This window comes from Acomys minous (assembly GCF_964271855.1).
Source record: "Acomys minous genome assembly, chromosome: 14".
Lineage (NCBI taxonomy): Eukaryota > Metazoa > Chordata > Mammalia > Rodentia > Muridae > Acomys > Acomys minous.
Window position 1 is genome coordinate 34,478,459 of NC_140496.1, and position 25,601 is coordinate 34,504,059.

At 42.5% G+C, this 25,601-nt stretch overlaps 1 protein-coding gene across 1 annotated transcript in view; it reads left to right on the forward strand.

Annotated features, from left to right (window-relative positions):
- The window catches only part of LOC311583834 (uncharacterized protein), a 249,954-nt gene that overhangs the window by 205,512 nt on the left and 18,841 nt on the right, over nt 1-25,601 (forward strand). The window contains exon 2 of the mRNA XM_084757752.1: nt 13,625-13,751. Within this exon, the coding sequence (XP_084613878.1) occupies nt 13,625-13,751 (127 nt within the window). The remainder of the gene's footprint in view (nt 1-13,624; nt 13,752-25,601) is intronic.

Genomic DNA, 25,601 nt, shown 5'->3' on the forward strand with positions numbered 1-25,601 from the left:
TTTTATTTAACTTTTTGTTGTTGAGGCAGGGTCTGACTATGTGGGCCTGGCTGGCCTGTGACTTGCTGTATAGACCTGTATCAAGACCCCATATGAGAAACTGGCTCTGACAAGAGCTCAGGTGCTGGTAATTTGATCACTGACCGTTGGCACCACAGTACTGGGGGGACACAGGGGAAGGGTATGCAGGCTGTCCTGAGGATAAGATGATGGTGTGAAGCCTGGAGCCACAAATGGACTAAGAAATGGATTGACTATGATGTTGTTGTCGTCATTCTTCTATTCCTTCTTCTTCTTCTTCTTCTTCTACTTCTTTTCTTCTGCTTCTTCTCCTCCTCCTACTCCTCCTCCTTCTTCCTCTCCTCCTCCTCCTCCTACTTCTGTTTTAAAAAGTTCCCATAGCATCTCCCACAATGAAACTCACTATTCCACAGTGTTCACTATTTGAGCCTTGATTCTTCATATTTGGCTCAGTAAATAAAGTATCATTTTCTTTAAGCACTGTCTTTCTGGATTTTTGTCTGTTTGCTTATTTGAGAAAGAGTCTCACATTGTAAGCTGGTCTCAAAGGTGAAGCTGCCCTTGGACTCCTGATCCACCTCCTGACTGGGGGTTTCAGAGTTCTTATCTTACCCAGACAGTGCACAGAGTATGGGGTGGGGGTGGGGAGCTCAGTTTAGCAGCCCCTACTTCATGAATGACAGGGAAACAGAGCATTAGTGCAGGAGGGAGAGGGTGGTGACATGAGAGCCTGTGTCATGGCTGCCTCTCATCTCGCACCCTCATTCCTGGAACTTGACCAGGGGACCTCCCTGTGTCTCAGCCAACACTGGAGTGGTTGTCAGCGTGCTAATTCCTGCAGTTTCTTTGTAGTTCTGGGTACTCCCTGGAGAGGAGCCTGAGGAGGGAGCTTTGAAGAAAGGATTAACATGGAGTGCTTTGCCCTCTTTCTCTGGTCCTCATTCTTGCCTCGGTCCTTCAGCTGCACTTCAGTGCACACAAACACGGTTCACACAGGTTTGCCTTTCCCTCCATTTTCCAGGCTTGAGGGCATTTATGATAAAACTATGTGTCCTATACATGACATTCTTCTGTGGGTGTCCACACACTGGTCTGTCTCACTCACTGCAGAATCATAGTTTGGAAATTGGCCGTGCCTCCATCCCAGAGAGCTTCAGATGAGGTCATATGATCAGATAAAAAGACAGGCACTGAGGTTATTTCCCTCCCGATGCTCCTGTAGCAACCATTAATCCCCGCAGGCAAGCAAGCCCTCTCTTAGTTACTTTACTTCTTTCCATCCTCTTAGCAAATCTAGCAAGTGTGTACAGCCTGCAGAACTTGTTAACCTTGGGCAGGTTGTTAGCTACTCTGAAGACACACTGTACACCAGGCTGGCCTTGAACTCAAGGATGTATCTGCCTCTACCTCCTGAGTGCAGTGATTAAAGGCATGTGGCAGCACAGCCAGGCTTAAATCCACTTTTTGATTTCTTTGTTTGTTTGTTTTGTTTTGTTTTGAGAGACAGGGTTTCTCTGTGTAACAGCTCTGGCTGTCCTGGAACTCACTGTGTAGACCAGGCTGGCCTCGAACTCACATAGATCTGCCTGCCTCTGCCTTGCAATTGCTGGGATTAACGGCTAGTGCCACCACTGCGACGCCCTTATATCCACTTTCTTTTTTTCCCCTCACTTTCTATATATGTAGTTTCATTATACAGTTCTGTTCATGTAAAGAACATTCACTAATACAGCTGTGTTTCTGTTTTGGTTTGTGCTAGACACACATGCACACGCACACGCACACGCGCACACACACACACACACACACAATCTGTTTCTTGCTTCCAACCACCCCCCAGTATTCCCCAATGTGTACCAGGGAAAAGTAGCTACAGTTTACCTGAACCCTGCATGAAGCCACAAAATAAAAATCTTGTTTCTTAAACTCTCTCTTTAAGTGTTAATATTGTGGGCAGTATTGGGGTCAACGGATAAGTCCATGGCCAGCTGAGTAATGGGCCATCCACGGTATCTTCCTTGCTTCCAGGAGGAAGAAGGGCAAGTGCCTGCTTGGGCCAAGCTCCAAAGTCCCAAGGCATTGAAGGCGTGGTCACTGCACACCTAGGGAGGAGCAGGCAGCTGAGCAGCAGGAGCTGGAGTGGCTGGTCCTCCCTGGGGCAGGGTGAGAAGACAAAGGGGTTGAGTATAGGAGGACAGGCACATGCGCTATGGAAATGAAAAGCTCTGCAGATCCGGAAAAGGACTGGCCCTGGGCTGGAAGCCTGGGCCAGGCCCACTGTGCTATTTCTGGTCTGCTCATGTTACTCAAGACACACTAGCCAATCAGAGCCTTGAGGCAGAATTGTCAGCAGGAAAAGGAGGGGAGTTATTCTTGGTCCCATGCTGCAGGTTCCACTCTGTAGCTGAGCTGGCTTTAATGCTTGGGTGTAATGTGCTGAGGGCAGCTGCTGTGTGCTGTGAGGGGAGCTCCCGCTAGCTTCGAAGCCGAGACATGGTGAGCACAGGGTCACTGCCCACAACCAGGAGGAGCAGGCAGTTGGGCAGCGGGAGCTGGTGTGGTGGGTCCTCCCTGGGGTGGTCCTAGTCACTCTTTGGACCCGACTGTGGCCTCTGAATGGGGACTGCTCATTGTGTTCCATTAGTTTGCGTAGATTGAGGAGTCATTGTCATTGGGTCTATAGTCTTTATGTTAGCATGTGTACAGCCGGGCTATACGCTGAAAAAGAGATCACGCCATGCGGCAGATCCATACTAGAATTTTTTTCAAATGGGAAAGGAATACAGAGACAGTCTTTGGAGACAGACTAGAGAAGGAAATTGCTTGGGGAATGGGAGGAATTCCTTCTACAAGTCTACTTAGCGCATGTGCAGAAAGTGTCTGACCATGTGCGGGTGTACAGGTGTGTGTGGAAGAGGTGGGAGTAAAATCCTTACAGATCTACCTAGGTCATGAGCAGAAAGTGCACACGCATGCACACAAGGTGTCCACGTGGTTGAATAGACCTGAATCCTGCCTGCTGGTGCTGGCATGTTTCAGAAGACATGCTTCCTGGGCGGCTTTGTATTTTCCGTTTTCCCATGGTCATCAGTGCCTCTAGGGGTGGCTCCATTGCTGCCTTTTTACCAACACTGTAGTTCTTCTTTTTTCTTTTTCTTTATTTTCTTTTTTTGAGACAGACTCCCTCTCTTCAGCCCTGGCTGTCCTGAACTCACTTTGTAGACCTGGCTGGCCTGGAGCTCACAGAGCTCCTCCTGCCTCTGCCCCCCAGAGTGCTGGAATTGCAGGCGTGAACCGCCACACCCTGCACACTGCTATCTTCACCCTTTTTTCATTCTGTGGAGAGTTGTTCAGTTTCCATGAGTTTCTAAGCTTTCTCTTGTGTCTTTTGGTGATGGTGTGCCCCTTTAATCCTTGGTGATCTAATAGTTTGCAAGGGTCAGGACAACTTCTTTGTATCTGTTGAGACTTGTGCTGTGTTTGAGTATAATTAATTTTGGAGAAAGTTGCGTGAGTTGCTGAGAAGGGGGTATATTCTTTTGTGTTTGGGTGAAATGGTCTGTAAATATCAGTTTGGCTGTTTTAGCTTTTAACATTGGTTACCTGGGTTAGTTCTCTGTTTTTTCCTAAAGGACTCGTTTCTTGGTAAGAGAAAGATACTGAAGTCTCCCACTATTATTGCATTAAGGTCTATGGTGATTTAAGCTGCACTTTCTTTTACAATGTTGGGTGCTCTGGTATTGGTGCATAGATGTTAAGAATGTAAAAGATATTGTGGTAGACTTTTCTTTGATGAATATACAGTGTCCTTCCCTATCCCTTGATGAATTTTTGTTTGAAGTGTATTTTCTAGATATTAAACTGGCATTACCAGCTTGATTCTTAGGACCATTTGCTCAGATTCTCTTTTTGCCGCCCTTTGCCTTGAGGCGATGTCTGTCCTTGCTGTTGAACTGTATTTGTTGTAGGCAGTAGAAGAACGGATTCTGTTTTAGCCTTCATTCTGGTAGCTGGAGTCTTTTTATTGGTAAGTTGAAGTTGTGATATTGACAGATATCAATGAAAAATGATTATTAATCCCTAGTATTTTGTTGTTGGTGGTGGTTGTGGAGTGTGTGTCTATGTGCATGGCCCAAGTGTATGGCATGTATGTACACCTTCTGTTCTTTTGGTTTTGCTAATGTGAGGTTATTTATGTCCTGTGTCTTCATGGGGGTAGTTAACCTCGAGTTGGATTTTTCCTTCTTGCACCTGGTGTAAAGCAATATTTGTAGATAAATTTTGTTAAAATTTGACTTTATCTGATACTATTTTATCCATTTATGGTGATTGAAACTTTTCTTGTATAGTAATCCGGGTTGTCATCTGTAGTTTCTTAAAGCCTGCAGCACATGTGTCCAAGCTCTTCTCCTTTAGAGTCTGCATTGAAAGACAGATGCAATTCTAATAAGTCAGCCTGTATATGTTACTTTGTTGTTGTGTTTTAATTTCTGTTGCAGCTTTTCATATTCTTTCTCATGTCTAGTGTTTTTATTATTATATGGCAAGGGGACTTTCTTTTCTGCACAAATCTATTTGTTATTTTGCATACTTCTTGTATCTTGAGAGACATCTTCTTTAAGTTAGGAAATTTTTCTGTTCATGGATTTGTTGAAAATATTTTCTGGACTTCTGAGGTGGTATTCTACTCCTTCATCTATTGTAATTAGTCACAGTTTTGGTCTTCTGATAAGATGGCAGAGTCCCTGGATGTTTTGTGCTAGGAAACCTAGGTTTTATCCTTTTTTATTTTTTAATGATGTATCCATTTTTTCTATTGTATCATCAGTGTGAGATTCGTCTCTCCATATACAATCTGAGAGGGAATCCTGCCACTGTCCTTCCTTGTAGTCCTAAAACTTTCATTTCCAGGATTCCCCCATTTTCAGCTTTCTTTATTGTTTCTATTTCCATTTTTGGATTTTGAAGAGTTTTATGTCTTCATTCAAATGTTGTTTAGTGTATCTTGGCTTTATTCAAGGGGTTTATTGTGTTTCTCCAGTTGTTTGATTGTGTTTTCCAGGATCTCTTCAAGGGATGTGTTAATTTCCTTTAAGGACATCTATGAAGGTCTTTTTCTTGTGCCTTCAGCTATGTTGGGATATTCAGGACCTGCTGTGATAGGATAGCTTGTCCTTGTTGGTGACATAATTCCTGGCTGTTATTGATTACACTCCTATGCTGGTATCTAGGCATCTGAGTTTGATGTGATTATTGGTGTGGGTGTTGATTTCTGGGTTTGTCTTGTAGAGGTGGGAGTATTGTTTCTGGGTTTATGTTTCCTCCCTGGATATTCTGAGAGTGTCTTGGCTGAGTATTGGCCTTTTTACTGTCCTGCTTGGCTGCTGTGTTCATGGAGAATGCTTGCTGTTCTTAGATGCTGGGGAAAAGGAGTTCAGGGAGAGATGGCTTTAGGGATCCACAGGAGGTGTGGATGGGATGGGCTAGAGGAAGGTCCCTCTGGTGTCCAGTCTAGTGCTTGGTTCAATTATGAAAATCAAGGTCTGTGCTGAGGAGATAAGGTTGTAGATCTGTTGACAGCCTACCTGGGCTTTGGGCAATCATGGAATGTGATCCATCAGGAATGTGTCTGCCCAGATAGGGGCTTGGACACAGAGAGGAGGCAGTTGGGTATGGTCTGTGTTCTCTACAGGAGACATGGAAAGTGGGAGTAAGCTTTCCCTGGTATTCTGTACAGGGTGTGAGAATTGAGTCTGTGGTATCCAATTGTGGGATATCTTTGGAGCTAAGACCTGGTCTTCTGTCCTTCAGGGCTTGTGGTTGAGCAGGGTGTGTGTGCCCATAGTTAGTGGCTCAGGCAAAGAAATGAGGTAGGAGGAGAAGGGCAGATGGTGATGGTTTGTGGTGATCACCGGAAGCATGGACAGGGGAAGAGGAAGATGCATCTCTAAGGGCATCCTGAAGTAACTGGGTCTCAGGTACCAGAGAGTGGTGAAGGTCTGGATGCATCCCACCTAGTCCCATGCACAATGTCTTCATAGTGAGCCATCATGTTCTCATGGATCAATTATTTACCACAATCAGCTCAGTCAGGGGGTTGTCACAGGAACAGGGTGGTAGGCTCTGACTCCAGATCCTTTTACTAACTAGACAAAGCATATCTAACTAACCTTTGATTGGTCCTGGCCAGGGGCAGCGGCATATGGAGCTAGGTGTCAGAGACAGGAGGACAGGTCATAAAGGTTTTTCTTGGCAAAATTCCAGAGGCCTCCAACAATCCAACATGATCTTTAGACATCTAGAACAACTGTGGAGGCTTTGATTTTTTTTTTAAGACAGGGTTTGAGCTGCGTGTCACAGACAGAAGGAAAGGTCATAAATGTTTTTCTTGGCAAAATTCCAGAGGCCTCCAACAATCCAACATGATCTCCAGACATTTAGAACAACTGTGGAGGCTTTGATTTTTATTAATTAATTAATTAATTAATTAATTTATTTATTTATTTATTTATTTTTGGTTTTTTGAGACAGGGTTTCTCTGTGTACTGTTTGCTGTCCTGGACTCTCCTTGTAGACCAGGCTGGCCTCGAACATACAGCAGTCCTCCTGCCTCTGCCTCCCGAGTGCTGGGATTAAAGGCGTGCTCCACCACGCCCAGCAAATATTTATTTATTTATTATTTGTACATATTCTCTTCACATGTGCACCTGCCTGTCACAAGAGGACACCAGATCTCATTATAGATGGTTGTGAGCCGCCATGTGGTTGCTGAGAATTGAACTCGGGACCTTTGGAAGAACAGACCGTGCTCTTAAGCTCTCAGCCATCTCTCCAGCATGAGTCTTTAATTGACAAAGTTCCAAAGATCTCTGGCTGATCACTACTGTCCCTAAATATTATGTATGGTCCAAGTGTAAAACTGTTTAGAAATCTGCTATTTCTCCTAAAACTTTTTTTCTCTTTATTTCTCAGCCCTTAGAAATTTCATACATGGCAAACTTTTTCCCACAGAGAATGTTGAAACGGCATCTTGCTAAAGTCTTAAGAAAATAGAGTTTTTTGCTCTGACTATGAGAACCCAAGCAGAAACTGCAGGAAAGAAAGTTAAGACCTTGACACAACAGTATCTGGCTAGGTACTGTTGCCTGTAGAAACATTTGTTAGAATATGCTGTGAGAGCCCTAGACAGGAGCTTGGATCATCCTGTTTTCAGATATTTTACGACAGAGGACCCCTTGGCAGTTAGCCTAGGCTTGGATAGCACAGCTGTTGGTCTGAGACTGGAAGTAGGTCAAGTGTTTCTTTCAATCATATTTAGTTCAAGGTATGATGATGCTATGACCTTGGAAACACATTGGCTGTAGCCTGGGAAGATGTATGATTAAACTTTCCTGTGTGTTGTTTAAAAAATAAAAATCAGGTCATGCTACCCTTTGCTTGAAAATTGATTGATTTTTTGTTATAGGTTACAGAACTTTTTTGTATTTCCATGTTACTCTGTTGATTATCGATCACCCTACTGAGTTTAAATGATGAGAAAAAATCATGATGTAATCTGTAACAACAAAATAATTGGACTTCATTTCAATAAAATTCTGGGGTTGGCCCAAGGAGAGGGCAAGCAAGTAAGAGACATGAGAGAGTAAGCTAGAGTGAGATGGGGAACAGCAAGAGAGGGGGATAGATAGGGAATGGCAAGAGGGATAGGTAGATGGGTAACAGCAAGAAAGAAGATAGTTAGCAGGACACAAAGCAAGGAGAGAGAAGTCAGACAGACAGCAAACGAGACAGAGATGGAGACAGATAGAGAGCCAAAAAAAAAAAAAAAGTTCTCCTGGGCTTAAAGACCTTGAACTTCTCCCGCTTATGGCTGAGTATTTCCTTTTCCTCTGTTCCTCAACATCTCAACAACTAGTTCCTCTAGCTTGTTGTTCAACCAATGGTTGGTTTTCCTTAATGAGCCCTTCACCACCTGTTCAGTTTTCCCTGCTGCAGATCTACCTCTCTTTCCTCCTCTATGCAATTCCTGGGGTTGGTCTTGGGGAGCGGGGGCTGGGGAATGTCTGTGGATTAGCAAGGCCTCAGAGTGTGCTGAACATAAACATAGTTTGTGGTCAACCTGACCCGATACAGAGAATTCTCCCAGCACTGAAGGTACAAACACTTTTCCTAGAGTAGGAACATTATTTGTAATCAGTAGTTCTTGGTGAGCCAGACTATGTCCAGGGAATTCTCCCAGGACCAGGGTGGAGGTCTGTGTGCTAACAAGGAAGTGTAGCTGCTTGTCACAAAATGGAGTCTGACTGCTCTTGATGTGGTGTCTTCAGGTGAGCTTATTCAGCAGTAAGACTCAGGAAACATAATTGGCCTAGGTTAACAAACAGAGGGAGGAAGCCTCACAATTGCATCTGGGGAATCAATGTTCCTTTGCACCTTCACCTATCTTTGTCTTCTGAAGATTTACTATATTATGTTATGAGTTCCTTGAGTTTTTGTTGGTTTGAAGAATTTCTGTGGAGAAACAGTTTTAGTTTTCTTGATCTTAGAGCCTCCCTTTGCTCTTTTTGTGGCAAATCTGTGTTTTCTAGTTTTTGCAATAATCAATGCTTGCTGGATTGGTAGTAAAATTGACATGGTTAACACATTTTTTGAGGTTTTAAAAAACATTCTGATATATTATTGCTGAGTGTCCTAATTAGGTTCATTTCAGAACATTTCAGTGTCTATAGTCATCAGCTGAGGGCATGCCCTTACCAGAACTGCTGGTTGCTCTGTCAGTCAACAATTGTATTGATTCACCAACACAATTGATGTGGCAAGGCTCTTCCAATGAGAATGGCAATGTCCCTAAGCAAGTGAGTGTGGGCTGGATAAGGGAGCTGGCTGAGCATGGGACAGAGGCGAAGCAAGAGAGAAAGCTAGGACGCCATGTTTGCCCATAGTTATTTACTTCATTTCTTTTTGCATGAGTTTGTATCCTAAGCTCCCGAAACAATGGGCTGTAATTGGACAGAACCATCCAAAAAATTCGTTTGCTACCTGATTTTCTTTAGGTTAGAAGATTCAATCACAGCAGCAGAGTAGCAAGTTATTTAAAAAAAAAATGTGGTACACAAATAGTGATGTTGCTGCCAGACAGAACCTGGTGATGGTCTCTTTTGGAGGAATATGGAAAACATCAGGACTTGAGATGGCAAAGGCATGGAAATGTATATACAGAGTTTAATCAGCTGTTCTTATAGGACGTGGACAATCAGGAGTGTTGAGAGTAATGCAGACAGAGGAAGTCCAGGCCAGAGGATTTCAGTAGAAAATAGACTCCATAATTCTTCAGCTAGTGGTCATTTGTGTGATATTTTGGTCCAAAGTGTTTGTTAATGTTCTCCTGCCCTGAGAAAGTGATTAAGGCAGAATTTTTAAATAATGGACTGAATTCCTAGATGGAATATTGACTCTTTGGATGATTTTTACTAGTGGCTCATTAAGGACCACAATGTAAAAAAGTAACAAATCATGTAGAAATAAACACATATCTGTAGTTTGTAGGGAAAGAACAGCAGTAGGTAGTATCAGATGCAGTCCAATGCTGAAACCGAGGCAGGAACTTTCAAGGAGGTGGTCACCATTCCAGGGCAGACCCTTGCTCTGGATTGGAAGCCTAAGAAGATGCCCTAAGGGTGACACTTGATCCTCTGACATCTTGAATTAAGGGAAGGGTAGACCAAGTTATTTCTAGTCCCAGGTAGGAACTTCCTACATAACCTGCTTTAACTGTGGTCCAAGCAGGGTATGAGCCATCCCAATATAGAAGCCAGATTGACAGGACCACCCACCCATGCTATACTGTTCCTGGAAGGAAGAGGCTTCTTCCTCTGTGGTTTCAGTTCAGCACTATTCCCACTGTCTATTTCCAGAGTCATAGCCCCAGTGAGGAGACTGTGAGAGTTCATTGCCTGAAGGCAGAAGGATAAGAAAGCCTGGGTTGTATTTGGAGACCACAAGATATTGAGTTAACTGAGCTATGAAAAGTCAGCCATGGAGAGATGCATGTAGGGAGTGGAAGTAACCAATCTGAGAGATGTATGACAAGTTTCAGAGATTGGGACATCTTTGAGATGTCTGTGAGGCAGAGATAGACGATTTATGCTTTGCCTTCTATCATGGTTTCTTGCCTTGGTCCTATCTTCCCTCACTCAGCACACATTCCTCTCTTTGGAATGGGAAGGGCTATCCTATGCCAGTGAAGATTAGAAAGTTGTAGCTTGTTTTCTGAATTGACAAGATGTGGCCATCAAGAGATTGTCTTGAGAGTCAGAAGAGACTTTGGACATTTGAACAGTGTCCAGGCTGTTGCAGACTACTAGGATCATTGAAGTTGACTAAATGCATTTTCATCATGGGATGACCATGAGCCCAAGGTGACAAGAGTCAGATGGAATAAAAACACAAACTCTCCCAGAAAGGATGATGTCTTTGCACACTTGTTTGTGATATGAGGCTTTTGGGAAGAGTTTATGGAGGTTATTGTAGTCGGACCCTCTTTAGATTCCTTATTGGGGATGTGACTTGAGTGTCTGTGGACTCAACCCACTTCCTGTCTTCCTGTCTACTGTGTTGTGGTTGAAACTGATCAGTCAGTTTCCTTTTCAAGCCCTCACCATTCATTGTACACTGTATTCCAAAATGACATAAAATACAGTAGATGCAATTGCTGCTCAGTGCCAAGCTATTTTTCTAGCCTTATGTTGTTGTAATGATAGTTTGTTGTTGTTGTTGTTTTTGAAGACAAAGTTTCTCTATACATAGACCTGGCAAGCCTCCACCTTAGAGGTCCACCTGACTCTCTCCAGAGTGCTGGGATTAGATGTAGGCCAACTTTGCTGGCTTTTGGTTTCTTTTCATGTATATTAGTAGCTGATGTGCCTGGAACGTAGGGTCTTGTACTTGTGAAGCATATGCTGTTGTGCTGACCTTCATCCACATGTTGTATATTGAAATTTGGCAGATTCTATATATTCTCTTTCTCAGGATGGCATGTATTCCCGACATTAATACACCCTGAGCCTTTGAGTTGTTAGATTGCAGGTGTGTGGCATTCTTCCTACATGTTGTGTTTGTCTTGAATTTTTTGATGAATATGAGTATTTGCCTATCAGCATGAATATGAACTGTAGGCTTTGATCTTTTTAAAGCCTGATTTATTGCTGGAGGGATGGCTCAGTGGTTAAGAGCACCACCTGCTCTTCTAAAAATGCCGTGTGAAATTTACAGCCCCACAGGGTGGCTCACAACCGTCTGTAATGTGATGTAATGCTCTCTTCTGTCCTGCAGGTGTACATGCAGGCAGAACACTGTATTCATAATAATAAATTAATAATTTTTTAAAAGCCTCCTTTATTTGGGGCTCATTAATGCCTCTATCACCCTTTCAACGCAGCAACTCACATTAGGAGAGAAAAGGGCTGATAGGGACTATGGAGGTCACCTTCTTACACTCAGTTCCTTGGAGGGAGGTTACACTCTTTGTTATCAGGATTCCTGCTGATGCCTTAAACAGTAAACCCAGAGTTCAGCAAACGTGAGTGCAATGGCAACAGCGGAAACCTGGAAGGGTTCTCAGGACTGTATCTCTCTAAGAGCATCTCAAAGCAGGAGCAACTCTGAGCAGCCAGGCAATATAAAGCGATGCAAAAGGGATTGATCTTTCATATTTTGGACTATATTTACTATCCCATAGACTATACAGGATGTTCTTCAAATGGCAAAGTACATTTCCTCACATGAGGCAGTTCTTTTTCTAACAGACAAACAGCAAACACCCTCACACAAGTTAGTTTCTCATCCTACACTTGGAATCAAAACCAAAACATGTTTACAGTGCACCCCATGTGTGCCTGGACTTCACAGTAGTCAGTAGGTGGCCTCAGAACTCGTGAACTTGGAATACTGGGTAGTTGTGAGCAGCCATATACGTACTGGCCATTGAAGCTAATTATCTGCAAGATCATCAAGATCTCTGAACTGCTGAGACATCTCTCCTGCCCCTGTTACTCATTTAAGACCAACCCTTGCACCCAGGTGTGGTGGAGCACACCTTTAATCCCATCCCTCAAGGAGGCAGAGGCAGGTGGATTGCTGTGAGTTTTAGGCCATCCTGGTCTAATAAGGAAAAAGACAGTCAAGGCTACACAGAAAATACCTGTCTTAAAAAAACACCAAAAGGAAAAAACAGAAAGAACAAAAATGAAATCAACATTTATATTGCTAATATTTTCTTCTTGTTGTGTTTGGGGTGGAAGCCAAGAAAACTCACTTTAGATAGAGCCACTGAAAATGAAACCTTTATTTCCTGAGCACAGGGAGGCAGCCACATTGGGATCTTAACTGCATCCTTTAACAGTGACTCTACAATATTTTTAAATGATGGAACCAAAAAGGTGAAGGAAGAGGAGCCGGAACATTGGCCAATCGTATTTTGACTCAAAGGTTGAGAGGGGAAGTTTCCATCAATCAGGATAGGAGTGGCCTTCTGGACCTGGGAACATGAACCTGATTGTCCCTGACAATGAGATGGAGAAGTTGTCCTTGAGTACCAGGCTTGGTCAGGATGTAGGCAGAAGCTATAGTAGGGAGGGAACACATGGGAAGGGAAGTGAGCTTTCTCTTCAAGGCTGTATTCACAATGCAGCAATTTTTATCTTAAGTGTTTGGGCCTAGAAACGTTTTTCTTGTAACTAGGGGGACTCTACTGTAGGGGGGTTCCAACAGAATGAGGGTGGCATGGAGATGCTCTAGGCCCTTCATCCTTATAATTAGAGTCTGAAAACAAGAATGATAGTACTGATAATTAGTTTCTTTGGCTGGTTCCCAAAAATCTGTTCATGTGTAACATGCATTTCCTGTTAGTACGATCTTACCAATGTTACAGTTTAAGCTGGGTACTTCAGGATTCTGTAAGATGAAAACAGAACTAGAGTGAGTGTGCAATTCTTTGTAGGAACTTCAGTAATGTCCTCTGAGGTCTTTCTGTTTTGTTCCTTGTTTTTTGTAGACGAGTCTGGTCTTAATAACTACCTCTGTGTGTCCCTGAACTCATGGCATAGACCAGTCTGTCATCCAACTCAATGAGATGCACCTGCCTCTGCCTCCTGAGCACTCCTATTAAAGGGATGAACCAGTACAACCAGCTTGTCCTTATTTCTTTTGTTTCGTTTTGTTTTGCTTTGTTTTGTTTTTGTCTTCAGTAATATTTCATGCAGTTTCCCTGATGTGGGCTCAGTATGGTTGATGATTCTCATGTCTGTCTCTGTCTCTGTCTCTCTCTTTCTCTCTCTCTAACTCTCTCTCTTTCCTTAGGTGTTAATTGCCTTTCTCTTAAAAGGCTATATCCTATGCAAAGAGTTCAGGAAGGATAGAGGAGAAGTGTATTCACTTTCCTAGGTGACCTAAGTCACCTAATGTGACTTGGTGATTACTTTCGAACTTCTGTGTAACAAAATAAGTGTAAGAAGCCCAGAATTATATGAATTACATCAGTGAATAACATATTTATAGTGTTGTCACTCTCGTGATTCCTGTTGTACACATGTATGGGATATTTTAGGGTGCAGTGAACTTGAGTGATGTGCACGTGAACTTCACTCGGGAAGAGTGGGCTTTGCTGGATCCTTCCCAGAAGAATCTCTACAAAGATGTGATGCTGGAGACCTATTGGAATCTCACCACTATAGGTAAGCCTGTGACACAAATTTTATTTCAAATTTTAAAATACAAGGCAACTGTTTCTTTAGTATTGGTGCTGTTTTGTAATTTGAATTGAAACTGAGGAGGGATGAGGTGATTAAATCAGGCATGGTTCTAAGATTCACTGAAGATAGTATCATAAGTTTGGCCTAATTTCCAAAGATATATCATATATTTTCTGTTACCTTGTTTTAGGATACAATTGGGAAGCCCACACTATTGAAGAACATTGTCTAATATCTAGAAGATATGAAAGGTAATTCTCATGTGCAAGCTGATATGAATATCACTCTCAAGAAAATTTGACATGTCCTGCGTATTTTAAAGGAAAGTACTGCTTTATATGTATTGGGGATGAATACATTCTCACAAAACCATGTCCCTCAGTGTCTTATTTTGTTTTGTTTTTGAGTTTTTGAGACAGGGATCCTCTGTGTATCCTTGGATGTCCTGGACTCACTTTGTAGACCAGGCTGACCTCGAACTCACAGCGATACCCCTGCCTCTGCCTCCTGAGTGTTGGGATTAAAGGCATGTGCCACCATGCCCGGCTATATTGTTTTGCTTTTTGAGACAGGATTTCTCTGTGTAACCTTGACTATCCTAGACTCACTTTGTAGACCAAGCTAGCCTGGAAATCACAGCACTCTGCCTGCCTCTGCCTCCCAAGTGCTGGGATTAAAGGTGTGTGCCACCACACTTGGCTCCCTTAGTGTCATAGCGTGTTATATGTGTAGCATGTATCTCAATGTGCAGAGAAGGTACACCTATGGGATAAGTGATAAGTATATGTTCAAAACTTCTAATAAGCACATAGTCCATAGTAAATCAGTTTAGTGAGGGGACAGTTTGTGAGAGTCAAGAAGGTTGTTGTGGAGAAACCTTAATCCCTACACAACATGTCTATGAGGAACAAAACATCAAAGTGTGTGACTGCTATGTGGAGCCCTTTCACTTGTTATTCTTCTTTTAATAGCTATATCTTATGTCACAATGGATACAGGCCATGATGAGCACACCGATATTGAAAGAAGCACCGTACCTCTGTGGCCCAGAACAAAGAGAAGATATGTTGTAGTCCCCACTTTTGAGCAGATTTTCTGAATGTGATACAAGTTTTCAGTTCACTGGTTTTCCAACTTCATTGGAACCATCCAGAGACTCACGATGCAGCAAATCCCTATGAGTACTAGGAATGTGGAGATTCTTTTTGTTCTGGTTCACCTTGTAACTGTATGACTCACACCTTAGGGAATTTTATGAATGGAATCAATGTGGTAAAGCTCTGAGTTCTTCTTGTTTTCTTTAAGTATAAGAAAACCTATAAAAAAAGGATGCTAAAAACGTGAACCATGTAATAAATGCTCTAATCATTATAGTTATCTTAAAGACTCAAAACAACCCTCAAAGAAGGGGAGCACCAGAAATGTAAACAAAGTGATAAGATCTGATTCCTCTTTATCATTAGACCAAACTGTAAAATTAACTCATACAGATAAAACGATTCATCTGTGTAATGAATGTGCTAAATTTTCACATGTGTCAATTATCTTTGCAGGAACGAGAGAAATCAAACAGGGGAAAAACCCTTTGAATATCCTGTATGTGATAAAGCCTTTGCATATCACAGTCATCCACAAAGACATGAAAGAGTTCATATGCCAGAGAAGTCCTTTGAATGTAACCAGTGTGGTAAAGCCTTTGCCCAGCATAGTAATCTCCAAACACATAAAAGAACACACAGTGGAGAGAAACCCTATGAATGTAAGCAGTGTGGTAAAGCCTTTGCACGGCAAAGTGGTCTTCAAAGTCATGAAAGAACACATACTGGAGAGAAACCCTATGAATGTAAGCAGTGTGGTAAAGCCTTTGCACAGCAAAGTGGTCTTCAAAGTCATGAAAGAACACATATTGGAGAGAAACCCTATGAATAAAATCAATATGGTAAAGCCTTTGTATGTCACAGTCATCTCCAAATGCATAAAAGAACACACAGTGGAGAGAAACCTTATGAATGTAAGCAATGTGGTAAAGCCTTTGCACAGCATAGTCATCTTCAAATTCATAAAAGAACACATATCGGAGAGAAATCGTATGAACGTAAGCAATGTGGTAAAGCATTTGCACAGCACCATTATCTTCAAACGCATAAGATAATACACACTGGAGAGAAACCCTATGCATGTAACCAATGTGGTTAAAGCCTTTTTATGTCACAGTAGTCTTCAAAGGCATGAGAGAACACACACTGGAGAGGAATCCAGTGACTGTATCCAATATGGTAAGAACTTTGCACATCATAATTCAGAAAACTCTGAATATGGTCATTGCATTTAAAAAGCATATTAAGATACTTGACTGTGTAGGTGTGTCTTTCATTGTATATAGGTCTTATAATTCATAAACAAATACCCTGTGTCTCAAAATAAAAACATTTGTTATATATTTGAAGTTGTGCATGGTATGGATTGTGTTTGAACTATTATAAACAATAATGTGTTTAAAAAAAAAGAGCATGCTGACCTTGTATATTTAGTATTATGAATGGATTGGTTGGGATTTGTTGTTATATAGCTCACTTGTTTACACTCTCAGGGCTCTATTCCTCTGGCGGAATTAACTTCTTAAAGTGACCCTTTATTTATTATTATTATTATTATTTTTTTTTGGTTTTTCGAGACAGGGTTCTCTGTGTAGCCTTGACTGTCCTGGACTCACTTTGTAGTCCAGGCTGGCCTTGAACTCACAGTGATCCACCTGCCTCTGCCTCTCGAGTGCAGGGATTAAAGGCATGTGCCCTCTCGCCCAGCTGACCCTTTATTTTTTAAAGAAGCATGTTGAGCTGGACGTGGTGGCAGACGCCTTTAATCCCAGTACTTGGGAGGCAGAGGCAGGCGGATCGCTGTGAGTTCGAGGCCAGCCTGGTCTACAAAGCGAGTCCAGGACAGCCAAGGCTAACACAGAGAGACCCTGTCTCTGAAAATAATAAATAAATAAATAAATAAATAAGCATGTTGGTGGTACATTTTCTCTGTTGCTTCTAGCCAAGAGCTTTCAGTCTGGCAATTAACAAGATCACGTGGTATTAGTATTGTTGCCATCTTTCTGTAAATAGTGAGTTCTTCATTAGCTCTGCACTGCTTCTGTCTGTCTTAATGCTGGCATTAAGATCATACCCTCTTTTCTCCAGTAGTGCAGGCTTTGAAAACTACTTTAAGTTATTCATGCATTTCATATTTTTGCATAATCTATACTTATAGTTACATCTTTACATCATTTTTTCTAAATTCATTTTGATTAAATCTTGCATTAAGCCCCCAGATTGCTTTGCCATTAGCTTTAATGTACATTTGTATGTTTAATGTAGTTTCACTTTCAAGTTCTCTGTAATGAAAAAAAAATAGTCTCCAAATACATAAAATAACTCATACCAGAGAGAAACCCAATGAAAGTATCCAATGTGGTAGAAAGTTTGCATATCATTGTCATTTTCAAAGGCATAAAAGAATACATACTGGATAGAAAACGCCTTTCAATGTGGTAAACCCTTTGCATGTCACAGTAGTCTCTCAATACATAAAAGAACACACAGTGGAGAGAAACCCTATAAATGTAAGCAATGTGGTAAAGCCTTTGCATGTCGCAGGCATCTTCAAAACCATGAAGGAATTCATACAGGAGAGAAACATGATGAGTGCAGTGAATATGATGAAGCTTTTGTACATTCCATCATGAAAGAATTCATAAGGAAGAACAACCTAATGAAAGTATTTACATGGTGATGCCGCTGTACATTTCTATAGTGCTCATCATCATGAAGGAAGTTGTACTGGAGAGAAGTTCTGTGAATGGAAAGAATGAGGTAAGGCCTTTGTGTTATGGGGTCTACTGAGATCCAACACAACATTATTGCAGTAATGCCCAACTTCGGTGTTCTTGGGGAAATGTGTGTAAAGTGCTAACTGTAGATACTAATACTAAAATGAGTAATGTTAAGCCATGATCAGTCAACATATTATAGTGACTGTTGATTGAACACTGTGATAGTTGATGTTGTCAACTTGCTGGGATCTAGAGGGATTCAGGACACAAGCCTAGGGCAAGCATGCCTGTGAGGGATCTCCTAAATTAAGTTCATTGGAATGAGGAAACCCATCTTAGCCATATGTGTGGCTGTATCCCATAGGCTGGGGTCCTGGACTGAACAAAAGGCAAACAAAAGCTGAAGAGGTGTGTTCACCTTCTGAACCTCTGGACACTGGACCAAATACATCAGGCTCCTGATGTCATGCCTTCCCCAGGATGGACTTCCTCTCCAAATGGAAGTCAGAATAAAGCCTATGACTCTCACATTGCCTTTGTCAGGATATCTTATGATAACAGCCAGATAAGTGTGTAACACAGATAGCATGATGAGATGAAGATAGGTATCCTGTCTCTGATTTTTAAATATTTTCTGTTAAAATTGATTAAAGCTGGTAGTGGTGTTGGAGGCAGGAGGATTTCCATGCGGGCAGCTGGGTAAACACAAGACTCTCAACTATAAGTACAAGAGCCAAGCTGACTAGCCTAGATTATAATAATGACAGTGTGCACTGGGCTGTGCAGAAGCTGGTGAGCTACTGTTGCTGTGGTTGCAGGCAGATGGTGACTATGGTACCCTGAGTGGCCTCAATACCTGGGAGGAAGCAGTCATCCTTTCAGAGCCTCTAGATGCTTCAAGTATATGACTGATATGGTTTGAATGACAGCGATTCCCATGCATGCATGCTCTCTCCTCTCCTCTCCTCTCCTCTCTCTCTCTCTCTCTCTCTCTCTCTCTCTCTCTCTCTCTCTCTCATTCTTTCTCTCTCTGTCTCTTTCTCCTTCCCTTTCTTTCTCTGTTTCTCTCATAGACATTATGTCATTGTGTACTGTGTAAAGATTCAAATGTTTATTTCTCTGCTTCCCTCCCCCAAGCTAGTTGCTATCTTTGTTCTGAGAATGTACTGTCTTCAGGCTGTCTAAACTTTGTTCCCCATTTGTCCTCTCCTAATACCATTAAAACAGCTTAACAGCCAATCCCTAAGCCGAGCAGGGAATAGGTATGGACTTCCTGGCACCTTGGTGAGGAGAAAGAAAAGAGAGGACTTAGAGGATTCATCCACAGCAGAGGTCCAGCAGCCTCCATGAGAAATGAGCAGCTGGAGCAGAGACATCCATACAGTGCAAGTGTCTGGGGATTCACACTGAGAGGAAGCCAGATTAGCATAGAGTGTCAGGAGATGATTAACACTGCTCAGTTCATGTGCAGACAAGCTTATTATACAAGTAGAATAGTGCTAGTCAGTTTAAGAGAGAAAACACAGCCTTTAATCCCAGCACTCAGGAGGCAGAGGCAGGCAGATTGCTGTGAGTTTGAGGCCAGCCTGGTCTACAAAGTGAGTCCAGGACAGCCAAGGCTATCACAGAGAAACCCTGTCTCAAAAAAAAAAAAAAAAAAGAGAGAGAGAGAGAGAAAACACAACAAACACACTTTTAAAACAGCCACTAAAGATCTCTCTCTTTCTCTTTCTCTCTCTCTCTCTCCCTCTCTCTCTCTCTCTCTGTGTGTGTGTGTGTGTGTGTGTCTTTGTTCTTTGTTGTTGTCTCCTGATGTAAGCTCCCAACTCTTTTTCCCAGTCATGTGTGTGCCTGTTGCCATGCTGACCTTCATGATGGCCATGGCCTCATCCTCTGACGGTGCACACAAGCAATTACATGCTTTCCTTTATAATTTGCTTTGGCCCTTGTGTTTCTTCATAGCAATACAACAGTAACAAAGACAAAGCCTAAACCAGAGGCCCAAAACAACACAGTGTTCAGTTTTCCTCCTGTGGCCCCACATCTTAGAATGTTGAGTGACAGTTAAGTCTGAACTTCAACCACTGAATAAGAGCCTCATCGTAGCGCACATGAATGGCACACAGAGCTGTGTCACCAGATTTTAGAGGGTTTTTCAATGTAGGCCTCTTACAGACCACAGAGGAGCAAGGTACAGGTGACCCATGCTCAGGACAACCTCTGGATGAGCAGAGACATGTTCGGGTTGGCAACAAAGGGCATACATTTTCCAGGACCACCCAAGAGCAGGGACCAGGGTTGCACTCTCGTCCCACCACAGGGCCACACCTGGCCTAGGTAGGCCTGGCCAGAAACAGCCAGTCCCTCCCTGCCAGAAAATCCTAGCACAAATAGCCCCTATTGGATGGAGGGCAGGAACATGGCGCCTGGGTCATGTATCCTTGTGGCCACAGGGCGGCAGCAGGAGCCAAATGACTGCCTAGGAAGAGCCCAGGTGCCTGGAGACCTGGGAAACAGGATGCAAGGTAGACTCCTTAGACACTAACTCCACTATGCTGAAGCAGGTGCTTCTGATCATTAACACCCCCGCTGCCCTTCGAAACCGCTGAGCGAATTCGCAAGGTCACTGCCATCCATCCCTTTGAACGACAGCCCAGGGCTGCATCCCTTCCATTCAGCAGGCAGGATGGGAGACAGCTGTGGCAGGCTTGGCAAGATCTCAGCACTGGCTGGAGTCTGCGCAGAGGCCAAAGAGGAGATTGCCTTGCCTCTCCAAGGAGGACAGGCAGAAAGAAATTGTCCTTGGAAAGCAAGTCCGGAGCAGCTGGAGAAGGGTCACACGGCGCAGATTCAAAAATGAGAAGGAGATCACAGCCAAGAAGCAAAGCCAAGTCGAAGGTAAGGATGGGAACAGCTGCTTGGTCCTTTTGTGTGTTGGCTTGTCGCTGTGCTCCAGGAGCGCAGTGTGTAACTAGTAATATTTGAAATGTAAAGGTCTATCAAAGGTTGTTAATTTTAATTATGGATATTCACAACCAGAGCTAACATTATTGGGTGCTCAAACTGTGAGTCTGCAGATGTATATATATATATATATATATATATATATATGTGTGTGTGTGTGTGTGTGTGTGTGTGTGTGTGTGTGTATGTAATTTTCCAATTATGAAATTTTAAAACTGGTAAAGCTGTAGGTTAGTGGTAAAGTGTTTGTCTAGAAGGGACAAGAATGAAATTTCCATCTCTAGAACTGGAGATCCTCAGTATATATTCCTATGACTTTCCGTATGTACTTAATTTTATGATATCGATACCTAATTAATATAAGCTGCCATTACTTCATTAGTATACCAAATATTTTCTGATATGTAGTAGTGCAGAGCATGAAAACACCACAGGGTTCTCCTCTTTTCCTAGAAGTGTGAGCTGTTTGTACTTTTGCTTCTCTGAGTAGCCATCCCATAGCAACGCTCCACGTGTCTGATACACTTATGGAATTCATGCTCGTACCAGGGGAGCGTGAGAATTCAACACGATTATGCAAAAGAAGCAAATATTGACCTACACATTAGTTAAGGTGCTGTCTGTATTTTTCCATAAGAGAAAAAAAGTTGGACATAGTGGTACATACATGAAATTACAGAATTGAGGAGACAGAGGCAGACAGATTTCTGAGTTTGAAGCCAGCCTGCACTACATAGCAAGTTTCAGGACAGCCAGGGCTACATACAATTAATATACATGCAGACATAAAAACATACATAAATACACATACATAATTACATATGTACTTGTATGTATGTATCTACATATATAATCAAAAACATAAATTGTACTACTAATAATATTAAACTGTGGCCTAAAATATAGATGCTTCCATTATCATGATTGTTGATTGTTAATTATCATTGTTATTTTGAGACAGTCTCAGTGTAGCTCAGGATAGCCTAGATCTCACTTAGTAGCTCAGGCTGCTCTTGGACTCATAACAGTCTCCCACCTTAGGCCCCTGAATGGCTGAGATTAGAACTGTGCTCTCACCATTCCTCAGGAGAAGTCTCTTCCTTGCTCATGTAAATATGGAGGTGTGTTGCCCCCCCCTGCTAGGATCCCTTAGCTTCAGTCATTTTACTCAGGCTCCTCCCACTTTGCACTACTACCAGAGTCTAGAGCTGTGACATGGCTTCCTGTCTGAAACTGAGTCTTGAATTTGTTTGTATTCTGGCTTGCCCAAGGGAAAAGCAGGTACAAGCTGTTGAAATCCAAGCACTCAGAGGACATAGATGTTCCACTGATGTAACTAGTAGGACAATGAGAAGTCACATGGTCACAGCTTGCTGCGAAGGACACTGAGAAATTTTGTCCCACTCATTGCTAGCCATCCCTGTGCCTAGGCATACCCCAGTGACCTGCAAAGAGATAGGTAACTTAAGTGCCTGCCTTCACTTGCAATGAAAACATTTTTTTGGAGAGGCAGTCTTCTAGTAAAATGCTGTTTGTATTAATTTGAGTGCCAATGATTGCTACTGAGAGAAAACTTTGCACATGAACCCGGGGTACCCTATTTTTGAGACCATAAGACACACCCAGTTTTCAGAGCAGTAAAACAAGAAAAACAGTAAAAACAGCCATTGGACCATAAAGCACATCCTAATTTCCCCCGATTTTTGGTTGGATAAAAGTATATCCTGTGGTCCAAAAAATATGGTATTTGTTTTCATAACTAAAGTTCTTACTCATAATTTTGCCTAATGATTTGTAAGTTTCCATTTTTCCTGTGTTGTTCATGTTAGTATGTTGTCTGTTACACCACAGACATTTTTCTATCTATAGCTTCTGTTCTGACGTTTGAAAATACTATTGATTGGACAACTGAATTTATTTTGATGTTTTTCAAGTGTACACATTATTTTTATTTAACTTTTTGTCGTTGAGGCAGGGTCTGACTATGTGGGCCTGGCTGGCCTGTTACTTGCTGTATAGACCAGTATCAAGACCCCATATCAGGAACTGGCTCTGACAAGAGCTCAGGTGCTGGTGATTTGATCACTGACTTTTGGCAGCACAGCATTGGGGGAACACAGGGGAAGGGTATGCAGGCTATCCTGAAGAGACCTGATAGGCTGAGGTCAGAAGGTGGGCGCGAACTCCCCAGTTGTTAGAGGTCTAGGGAATATGTCAGAAGAGGGAGGGAGGGTGGAAATGGGAAGATACCAGTGAGATAAGAACAATTGGGATGCCATGTGAATAACGTACAATAAATGAAAAACTTTTAATTAACTTGAAGAAATATCACAATTGTATTATTATTTGCTGTTGTAAGGAAATGTCCAATGCTGGGTATGTTATATAGAAAAAAGACTTATGAAGCTCACCGTTGGGAAAGCTCAAGCATATTACGTCAGTGTGGAACTCACTAGGAAAGCATCAGTGTCTGGAGCAGAGGAGTCGGTAAAAGAACACACCACACTGTTCTGTATAAACCTGTGAGGTGTCCTTCCTGTGGAGTGTCCTACCATATCTGAACACAGCTCCTGCTGAGGGCAGGACGGCAGACATCCACAAGATGAGGACAATACTACCTACTGCAGAGTATTGTTGTGAGAAATAGCGTGTTAACCATCAAACTGACTCAGTACACACAGCATAAGACTGGCATACGCAGCTAATGAACTCCGGTCCTGGAAGCAAATGTTGTATAGTGCTCTGTGAGAGAGGAACTCAGAAAGAGGACTAAGTGTATCCTGTATCCTGGATGGATTCCTGGGCCAGGAATAAACTAAGGGACTACAGAGAAGAGCTGGATTCTTTTAGATACATACAGGTAAACTGAAGAAATGTGGTGTCTGTCCCAAAATGTCCCACGTGTGCAGCCCTCTTCTCTCTTTCTCTTTTCTTTCCCTCCCTCTCCCTCCTTTCCTTTTCCTCTTCCTCTCTGTCTTTGTCTTCCTCCCTTCCTTTCGCCTCATTTCCTCATTTTCCTCCCTTTCTCCCTCATTCTCTCCTTTTCTTACATTTTATTCTTTCTTTCCAACGTTTCATCTTTCCTTCCTTCCTCCTTTCCTTTTTTTTTCTCTGATATAGTCCCTTCAGAGCCAAACATGATATACATACATATACATACATAAGTATATAATTAGCTACATAACTATAACTCTGACTATATATACATATACATACATATATCCTTGAGTTAGGCTTCTCCTGTCTCGACCTTTTCTTTGGTCGACCCTGTGAATTTTAGCTCTAGTCATTTAACTTCCATGGTTATTAAAACATTCTGCAGGGAGACCTTAAACTTTTGCTTTTCTTTTGAAGGTTTGGTAAATATTAAAGTTGAACCCCCACAATCAGACACCTTTTCTTTCTTTTTTTTTGTTGTTGTTTTTTTGAGACAGGGTTTCTCTGTGTAGTCTTGGCTGTCCTGGACTCCCTTTGTAGACCAGGCTGGCCTCGAACACACAGCAATCCATCTGCCTCTGCCTCCCGAGTGATGGGATTAAAGGCGTGCGCCACCACGCCCGGCTTCAGACACCTTTTGGCAGGCCAGATTCTATCTCTGGGTTGCCTTTGCAGGGCAACACCACGCCCTTTAGACTAACTCAGGTCTCTTGCTTGCTGCTAAGCCTGATACCCTGAGCTCAATTGCTGGAGATCTAAGAAGGAGAGAATCAAAACTTGTTAACTCTACTTGTGCTCCACTTGTGGGCTCTTTTGTGAACACTTGCATGTACACACACACACACACACACACACACACACACACACATGCTGACACTACATAAGCATATACAAAGTAGGATGGTGAACACTGTGTTTAGAGGTTAAGTGTACTGTGCTATGATTGTAGAAACAAAACTGTTGATAGCTTGTGTAGAGCATGAAGATGTTGTTCCTGCCTTAATGTAGCCTGTCAGCTGGCTGGAGATGCTCTGCTTTCTGTACATTGCATTTATGTCATTTTTTGGACAGTTGGGTAATGCTCTATTGTGTTAATCTACCCCATTTCTTCTGTCCATCCTCCTGGTGAGGGATAGCCATAGTTCAATTCAGTAATTTAGAGTTAAAGGTTCAAAAGCACTGCAAAACAACCACTCTTAACTAGCTAGTGATGTGAGCAAACACATCAAATACTGAAAACAGACTAAAAACTTATAGATTAAATCCAGTGTACTAGCCGGGCATGGTGGTGAACGACTGTAATCCCAGCACTCGGGAGGCAGAGGCAGGCGGATCGCTGTGAGTTTGAGGCCAGCCTGGACTACAAAGGGAGTCCAGGACAGCCAAGGCTACACAGAGAAACCCTGTCTCAAAAAATAAATAAACAAACAAACAAATAAATAAATAAATAAATAAATAAAAATAAATCCAGTGTACTAATGTTTCCCACATTGATGATAAAATGAATCATTAGAAGAATGCATTGGTATCTTGTGTCATTGTATAGGTTGAAGAGTTCCTAATAAGTGGTAAATTTTATATATATCCTCTCCTCTACCCACTTCCCTTCCTCTTGACCTCTGAGAAGCACAGGTCTCCTGTCCCGTACAGCAGGACCAGTAATTACGGGGTCGCGAGGGGAGCCATACCTGAAAGATGGGACGAGAAAGAAAGGAGGCAAGACCAAGTAGAGTTCCTATCAAGGTCTGTTTATTGAATCAAGAGCAAAAGCTTATATGGGGTGGAGGCAGGGGCTGAGCAGCAGGGGTGGGGTCTGAGAATGCCTCCGGATGATGCCATCAGGGGAACATCCTGTGGTTTATCTCGGAACACTATCTCTTGGAAAGTCCCGAGCTATCCTGCTGAACAACATCTGCAAGGGGTGAAAGGAGGAAGGTAGCTTTGGAATGGGCCATCAGTATTTTTCCATAGCCAGTAGATTTTTTTAGCCTTGAGTGACCTTGGGTTGGCTCCTGACAGTCTCCTGTGGATATTAATGTGTCCTGGCATATTAAATTACTGTAGGAGTAGGCACATCTTTTCCTACTGAGGGTAGACAAGGCACCCCACTTAGA